The sequence below is a fragment of the Puntigrus tetrazona genome, chromosome 2 (assembly GCF_018831695.1).
Source record: "Puntigrus tetrazona isolate hp1 chromosome 2, ASM1883169v1, whole genome shotgun sequence".
Taxonomy (NCBI): domain Eukaryota; kingdom Metazoa; phylum Chordata; class Actinopteri; order Cypriniformes; family Cyprinidae; genus Puntigrus; species Puntigrus tetrazona.
The window spans coordinates 1645379-1654831 of NC_056700.1; the positions used below are offsets into that span (position 1 = coordinate 1645379).

Here is a 9453-nt window from a genome sequence, read left to right on the forward strand (position 1 = left end):
GTTGTTTTACATTATTAAAAAAATGACAAAAAAAAAAAATCCCCATAATCCCTCCTGTGTTTATGTTTAAACAATTGTTAAAGGTAAAGTGAGGGATTCAAAATAAACAGTGGTTAAAACCCTCGCTCCACATTCCTGGCAGGTTTTTGAGGACTTCCTCGTCACCAGCTCGTGTTCGGGAAAAGTGTCTACAAATGATCCACAGGCATGCGGAACAATAGAAGGAAAACACTGGTCATTTTTCTGAAATCTGTCCCCTCTCTATATATATACACCGTTCCTCTATTGTGTGACTTCACCGTATACAGGCCTGAGCTATGAATAACTTCTGCGTGGAGGTGGGTGTTTGTCACCTTAAACAGCAGCGGTGACTAACCGTGGCAGTGTTTACTGCAAATAACTGTGACTGGCAGTCTGTTGACATTGTTGTTCATTTCATCAGCGCTTACCATAATCACCCTGCCGAAATAGAAAGTGCACCACATCTTCAGACATCTTTAGAAGAAGACGGAAATGTCCTCTTCCTGTGAGAGAGGGTCCTGGATTTAGCGCCGGCCGAGTGAGCTCACCGTCGAGCAATCCGGAGGTTTTACTACAGCCGCAATACTTGCAATAAACACATGTGAGAAAATGAAGAAGAACAAAAACATGCATGTATGGAGAAGTTGCAAGCGACTCTTGGCTATTAGAGTAATTGTAGCTTCAAAACTGATTGGAAGTGTTAAGATCGCTGTTTCTACGTAAATACATATGTTATATTTTTATAGAAACATTATATACATTTAAAAAATGGTGATAGCAAGGAAGTCTCTAATGCGTGGAAATTAATTCATCTCAGTGGAAGTCTGGATTTATTATGAGAAGGACTTTCCTGGGCTATGACATGAAAGGCAACAGACACATAACTTGTCCATATAATGAAAGAAATTATATGGACTTACATTTCACATGTATATATAAGTTGTACGATGCATTATGTTTCATATCGTTTTTGTTAGAATTCACAACTGCTTTTAAATGGTGTTCAATGAAGACAGATTATAGAAATGTAGTTACAACATCTACCAACAGGGGTAGACATACATAATATTTTAAGAGCCTAGATGTAATTTAATATTGGGTGAGCTCTTTCTCTGTCTGTCTCTCTCTATCTCTCTCTTATAGTTCTGTATTTTTAATATGTATTGGTCAGTTGCTTTTCATAAAGAGAAGAAAAAAACAAAAATGCATTATTTTACTACTTTCCTTTTCTGGCTAAAAGAAAATATCCAAAATCCCCTCTGTACAAGATTTTTGAATTTGGTTTCTGTTCTGGAAATATTCTTCAAATTCTCACGTATTTAATTCGATATTATAGATATTGATTAATTAGAAACAAACAAACAAATATGGTTGCAATTCCTAATGTTTTAATTTGTTTTAGACTGTTTACCCGGGCTGCCTGACCATGCCTATCCTCTTAAGACCAAAGAAAAAAATAGGATTTTAAAAAATATTTATTTTTCTTTACATTTTATTAAAAATAATGCAAAAAAAGAAAAATGTAAAAAATGATATTTCATTCAAGTTATGCTATGTCTTCGGTTGAGGACATCAGGACTCAATTTCTTTAAGAAAATAAAATGATATGAACAAAGATGCATTTATTTTTAAATCCAATACATTTTTTTCCCCAAACATTGTATAAAGATGATTCTCAACTATGGTATAACCGAATGATTTGATATGCCATTTTCATAAACGGGTTTATATATCTATATATCAATATGTCTATGAACTAAATGTAATTTGCATACTAATGTGATTTTGAGACAACACGTAATGAATAAAGTGTAAAGTGTAATAATGGCAGTCATAATTGACCGGATTTTTATAAAATTCGCCTGTTTTGTTACAGAAAGTTGCATTTTGATTTGAAACATGACATTTTCCTAAGATGTCGATTGATGACACAATTTAAAAAAATTCAGTAATAATTTTCAGCTTTGAAGACCAAGGAAAGGGGGTGGTGATGAACTCTGTACAGGACATGCAGACGTAAAACTGTGGCATTTATAGTCTCAGAGAAATTCACTAAAATATAATTATGGATGTTTAGAGATACTTTTTGACGGTAAGATCAGTGTGCTTTTGTTTTTTAAGAAGTCGTGAATAAAATGCTCTCTACAAAACTACAGATTTGTATAAAAAGACTAACATTATGGTCCGTTTTCATAAGCTTGCCCTACAACCGTTTAGTCTGTTCTGCAATCATTACCGAGCCAGTTTTCCCTGTTCGGCGACTGCAGACGCTGTTTTAAAGAGCAGTGTTCAGGGGTTCGGAGCAGGTGAGTCAGAGTGGGCCGCTGTCTCTCAGTGCCATCACTGCAGAAGACAAACAGACTCCTGCAGAGGCGTGGAGTGGGAGAGATGAGTGGTCCACGTCGTCTCCATGGAGACCAGCCTCATCACCGCACAGCTTTCCTGGAATAAACACTTCTGCTTGGCCTTATATTCTGGAAAAATCTAATGATCCTGTCGGTCGCAGTTAATTATGCGCATGTATGTGAGTAGATTTTTAGTCTTTTTATGAGGCTCACTGAGAAAGGTGCCAGGCTTTGTGCGCTGGAGGTGACTAAGAGCCTCCATTAACCCGCGTGAGTGGGATGTGTGGGAAGATGAAGAGCAGAGGGAGGACAACTCTTACGTATTACGGCATTAAAACGTTGGTTTCCTTTAGATGTGCATTACATTACAAAATAAATAAAAATAAAAATAAACACGCTATCGGTAAAAAGAATAAAATGTAAAGTAAAAAAAATAACATTAATATTTAAATCAAATTAATAAAGCTAAATAAAATAATAATAATTATATAATTATAAATGTAATTAAAATCAAATAAATAACATTAAAATAGAATCCACGAAGCATAATTAAGTGATCAATAAAAATAATAGTAATAATAAGTCATTAAAATGAAATAAATAAGAGTAAAAAAATGAACACTAAAATTAATAAAAAAATTAAATAAACCATGTAAGTGGGATGTGTGTGAAGAGGACCAGCAGTCATGACATTAAAAAAACATTTAGCTGCACATAAAATAAATAAAATAAAATAAAATAAAATAAAATAAAATAAAATAAAATAGTAAATTATTGTATACACACCAAGGTAAAAGACTGTTAAAGACAAATCTTTCCATGTAAAAAATTTATTCAATTTTTCACTCAAAAGTTAAATAAATAACCCAATCGTTCATTAAATATAAATACAAATATAAACACTATTTTCAATATAACCTTTCAATAAATACTCATAGGCAATACAAAATACACACATAACACATAATTGTGCAAAAGTCATAGTCACTTTCACAGTTATTGTCCAGTGCTACAATCTTGATCTCTGTGCGCTCCACAATGTTCTCGAATGCCCGAGGCCTTCCAGCTGGCTTTTGAGTGCTTGTGTCCGGTCCTCCTGAACCCCAGGAAACCGCTTCAGATCATCCAGCGACCATCACGTCACACAAATGCCGTTATTATCATCAGGGACGCAATCCTCCGCTGTCTTTAGAGTAGTTTAACCCACATGCTGTGTAATGAGTTCCTGGTAAACTGTTGACTTGAGGAAACGAGGGTAGCAGTCTTTCTCCATGAGGGTGTAAATTTTACTCTGGGCAAGGCTGAAGCAGGACGGTGTGGGCTGCTCCATATTCTTCAAGGTGATGTTTCTAGTTTCATGATCAAGATTAACCTGAAAATATGCAATGAGCAGCGATTAGATTCTATCGTGAGATCTGTTAAGTGCGAGTCTTCTGTGCTGTTAATTTTCGCAGTATACGTACCTCTCTCGGTGCGTCAGAGGCGATGAACTCCTCATAGATTTTCCTGGCCTTGGCGCACAGTTTCGAGGAGCTCTTTGTGCTCCTGTAGTCCTCACAGGCCAAATAGAAAGCGATGTTTTCTTCACTGTACTCAGATGCCAGGAACGTTGTGAAAGAGCAAAGCCCCTCTGCGAAGAAACAAGAAGAAAACATTAGACGACCCTTTCTTTCTAATCATGCAATTTTTAGATCGCCTCCATTCTTGATGATATGAATTTACCTTTGTGAGCCAGGAGTTCATGGAAAGACCATTTCTGTCTGTCCTCTGCTGTTAGTTTGTCAGTTTTTTGCAAATGGCCCATGACATTGAGCTCTTGCTTTAGTAGAAAACTTCCAAACCGAGCTTTAAGCTCCTTTGCCCTGTGGGGAACAAGAGTGTTCATAATTTTAGTTAGGAAAGTTCTGATTTTTCCAGGTGGTTTAGGTCTAGTTTAAAACAAATAGTAGTACTTTTTATTTTTTAAAGTAAATCTGAAGCATACCTTTCCAGGCAGGTGATTGGCAGATGCTCTAGTGACCGGCACATGTTAACTGAGATGTCCAGAGATGTGGCTGGATGCCTGATAGTTAGTGCTGTCAGAGGCTTTTGATTCTGTCTAAATGTCAGCAGCGCTGGGCTATTTATACAGTTTCATGCTCCATGACATCACGCGACTCGGCCAATGAAACGCCGGCTGTGAAGGGAGGGGGAGTTTCTGTCCTTCAGGAGCCTTTGGTCTCCAGTGAATCATTTCCAGTAGAAGGCACTGCCTTAAAGATTCACTTTTTCCTCCCTTGTGCTTAACCATCTCCACTTGTTGCGTGAAACATCGGAAACGGATGGAAGTTGAGTTTCACAAGGATAATTCAGGCTCACCTCTACGTTACTCCAAACCAAATATACTGGTGTTTTAGTGCTTTTATTCATTCACTTTTTTTTTAAATATCCCATGGACTTGATGAAAAACAATATCTTCTTTCGTTTTCCACATAAGAGTCGATCAGAATTTTTCTCTTTCGGTGAATGACATGCTTTTACTGTAAATGTTAAATGCCACTGTGTGAAATGCCTTTATTTATTCAATTGCTTTTAATGCTTTGTCATTTTGATACTACAAAGATGTTATTTTGGCTAACAAAAAGCTGCCTACATGTCATTAAAAATAACTATAGGCTGATTTAACGTGGAAATATATTTCAACCACATGCGTGCGCAATCAAGGGCCGTTTGCAGCATATAGGAAGTCTCAGCGGAGACTTCTGTGTAGACAGGAGGAAGCCCACCCACGTGCCTTAAAACCCCTGCTAATGTCACTGACTCACCGTGTGAACCCGTCTGGCGTTCAAGCGGAGGGTCTTAAAAGCATTGTCGTACAAACAGGAAACAGAGACTGAGAATATGTGGGAGCAGAAAGGGTAACTGGAAATATAAAGAGAAATCCTTTCAGGTGAAATTGTAATTGCGTTTTCTTCTGTTCTAAACGACCTTGGATCAAAGCAAAAGATGTAACCTCATGCGATTCTTTATGCTCTTTCGAGTTGCGCGCGAATCAAATATTTATCCCGCTGAGAGAAAACGCTTCTGCGTTTCTTTTGATAAGCAATGAGGGTTATCCCAGAAGAAATGATGCTGCCTTGAGGTTGTTCTTCTTTTATGGGCTATACTGTAAAAATAAATGTCAGAAAACTTTAAAGAAAATGTGCTTTATGAGATTCTCAGTAGAATTGTTATTTGATATCTTTAGGTTATAACGTGAACATTATTTTTATGTTTTAAATTAATTCTAATTGTAGACCGAAGATTTTTCTGCGCTCCCCTATCTCATGAAAATGCATATGAATACGGCTAAAAAAAAACTATAAAAAAATACTCGTTTGACATGCATATAATACAGAATTTGTTGCCGTGCATAAGAAACGCAGTTTTCGCATATACACATGATATTCATCTACACCACAGCTCTTATAGCTATTGTGTAGCATAAACACGCCATATTTGCATATTATACCACAACCATTTAGCATGCTATTTACATACGTGTAGAAAATAATGCAAATTTTCATTTCGTGATGCTTCATATAATGCTGTCACAACAGCGATGAACCTGTAACCATCACCGTTAACAATAACATGTTTTGCTTACTTGCTTTGGTATTGACTTCTTTGTGCCAGATAGCTGATTCCAGCAACTGTGAACTTTATTACATTCATTTGGAGGACAAGTATGCAGCGCTCTGTTTACTGCGTTCAATCAGAGGTCAGTGTTTTTGGGGACAGAGTGTTATAGAGAGTGTCTCAGGCCAGCTGTGGCATGTCTTACTGAGACCGTCCCCATCTGTCCACTGTCACTTTAGACTGGATGTAAACATGTTTTCTTTGCCAGTGCCCAAGGCAGATAATATAATATACACCCTGCAAAGTCGAGACTGGAAAAAAATATTGTGGGAAAGAAAGAATTTCGGAAAACATCCCGTTTGTTAATAATTTTCATTATTGCATGATTTCCCGTGAAAGAATTTTTCGGAGAAATTGCCACTTTGTTTAGAGTAATTGTGAATTTATTACCTAACATTTGTGACTTGTAATTGCAACTTTTTTTCTCATAAATGCAAATTTGTTTCTCATAACTAAAACAATGTGACCTTTTGACCTCTTTGGCAGAAACATTTCACGTCATTTAGACTTCATGTTGCAGGATTATGGCTTTAGGTGTTATAACCTCAATTATTTTAATAATTGCAACTATGTATCTTACAATACTGACAATACTGAATCTCACAGCTGCCACTTCATCTCTGATAATTTAGAGTTTTAATAACTGTGAATGTATCTCTTATAAGTGCAACTGAAACTGCACAAAACCTTTTGAGTCAAATACAAAAAAATGCTATTTCCTTTACCGATTGTGGTTTCATTTCACATAATTGCAACTGTGTTCTCCCAATTATGAATTTACGTGACTATTTCTCACCGTTTCTCATCTTCTAAAGTGTGTGTGTCTCAGCTGCAACTAAATGAGTTTATTTCTCACAGTGCAGCATTATTTCTTGCATTATCTCATAATTGCTAATCCAGATTTCTTAATACGGAATCATTGCTCTTTCTGTCATCTGCGACTTTATATCTCAGAACCGCAGCTTTATTTCTCATAATTGCAACCGCGTATCTCACAATTGCAGATTTTGAGCGATTTTAGAAAAAGCAGTCTGTTTGGAGAACGGGGAGTGTGTTCTTGGCAGTTTACTGAAAGCTACATATTGTATTTAGTCTGACAGATCCTTATTCAGCTGTTCCTGGTTATCTTTTTGTGAAGTGCTGCTACCGGAAAGCCGACAGTCTCTGGAGTCTGGCTTCCTGCTCCGTCGAACAATGGAAATAATTAACAAGGAATTGCGAACCCCTCTGCCGTTTCTATTTAAACTCAGCGCTTCCATGGAAGTTGGCTGGTTCGGCTCACAGGAACATTTCAACTGCACAATATATAATCACGATATGATGTCACGGTCGCATCTTATCGGTTTTACGTTTTGCCCATTTCTAGGGTACAGGTTGTATAATCCCGGTTATGATGTTGCTTTTTGAATAGCTCATCAATTTTGAATGAAATATCTGTTGGAAAGATGCAAGACATTCGATGCCAAACCAATGATGTCAAGACGCGAGCAAAAAAGCATGCCTATAATTGGGTCACATGAAAATCAATATGGAATAAAGAGTCCTTGTCTCATCGTGATTTTTTTAGAGCATATTATGTCTTCATAAGACTGGGCCTGATGACTATAAACATACCAATTCCATCCCCATTTCTAATCTATTCACACTATAACAAAAATGAAAATGCGTTGTATAATAGACACTTAGGTCATCTCCGCAGTGTTCTGTTTGAGGGTAGGAAAATCGATTTCATTAAACACGGTCAAATAATATAGGCCAGAGATATTTATATATTTACAACCTTCATTTTACATACTGCGTTCGTATTTCCGCTACATGAAAAATCTGATACGTGTCAGTTATAATGCTTTAGAAATTAAATGCATGATTTTTCTGTGTTTCACTTTTATTTTCAACAGTTTCAAGGTTTGTGCAAGTTCAAAATTATGTTTATGGTAACACTTTATCTTACGGTCACGTAACCTGTTGCTTATTAGCATGCATATTACTAGTATGTTAGTAGTTAAGCACATATTAATGCCTTATACATTCCACATCCCTTCATAACTACCTTACTGACTATTAGGAATTTATTGAGGATAAAATTCGTAGTTGATAGCGTACCTCATTCTATAATGCTATCAGTTTATTTTCAAAAATGCAAAGCCATTCATTAGTTCCTTTTTTTTAAGGAGTTTTACACAAAGGCTGCCAAAAACATTGTCGCTGTTTTAAGCACTTGTTGACTAAACAGATGATTAAACCCCCAGCAACACATGTGTCATGATGGCATGTTCAACAGAATTTCCCTCGGGAATGTGATTACCACTCATCTTCTGACGTCGCTTTTCATAACAGATTTGAACAAATTTACGTTTTACGTAAAAATCATGTCCTGTAGTGGTGAAACACCATCGATTTTAGTCAGTGATTGATACACTTACAAGTAACAGAAAAATAATCATGTTTAAAAGGGCCAGTGTTTTCTTAATGGTTTCACGTCTATTTAAAATATGATGACTTGAAATGCTTCATTTGGTTTTAACAAGCAAGTAGTTAACAATGTAACTTAAATTTGAGGTATATTGCCAGTTACTTTGTCTATTTTTACTGTAATAGCTAAAACAGAATCAAATTTTATACATTTCTCAGCAACATGGCGTGTCTTATTACACGTTCACTCTATAGGCATATGTTGTTATATATTAAACTATATGACACACTTTATCATCCCCTACACCAGTGGTTCCCAACCAGTGTGCCGCGGCACTAAGGGGTGCCGTGAGATCTTTTGAGGGTGCCGCCAAAATTTCGGGGAAAAAATTCCAAGGGTGCCTCAAACAAGAAAAGGTTGGGAACCACTGATGTAAACAGTATTCTCATATCATCTAGGACTAGGTATAAGGTGTTGTTGCATGAAAACTCTCGAAATGAAACAAATAAATAAATAATAATAAAAAAGCTACGGAGATTTTAAATATCTATTTCCTTATAAGGGTGCCGGGAACTTTTGAAAGGCTTTCCAAGGGTGCCTCAAACAAGAAAAGGTTGGGAACCACTGCCCTACACCTTTCTTGGCATCTTTGAATGAATAGGAATTTTTGAAAGGACTATTCATTATCACTTGTTTCTGAAAGAATCGGTTGTATGAATGATTCAATGACTCACTCATGAAAGCAGTTCACCTGCCACCATCTACTAGTATATCAATATTTGAAGAAAAATCACAGAAAAATTCTCTTGAGTCTGTCTGAGTGTGAAAAACAAATTAGCATACTGTTTCAGATAAAAAAGGGATTCTTTCTGAATGCATTCAGTGAAAAAATACACACACAGAGAAAATATATGAAGTAAAAATGACAGTTGATGATGAACAGGATGTACGTAGATGTTGACATGTGACTGGACCTCAGCGGGGACTGCCCAAGCCATTCTTCTCCAGAATATGGGA

The 9453-nt window shown here is 36.4% G+C and overlaps 1 protein-coding gene across 1 annotated transcript; it reads right to left on the minus strand.

Moving 5' to 3' along the window:
- Positions 1–3180: 3180 nt before the first annotated feature.
- On the minus strand, positions 3181–4460 carry rgs5b (regulator of G protein signaling 5b). The gene is made up of 4 exons (XM_043255170.1): positions 4351–4460; positions 4089–4228; positions 3830–3996; positions 3181–3738 (listed from the first exon to the last, which is right to left on the minus strand). The coding sequence occupies exons 1-4, from the start codon at positions 4392–4394 to the stop codon at positions 3565–3567; spliced, it is 525 nt and encodes a 174-aa protein (XP_043111105.1). The 5' UTR covers positions 4395–4460; the 3' UTR covers positions 3181–3564.
- Between the last annotated feature and the right edge of the window lie 4993 nt (positions 4461–9453).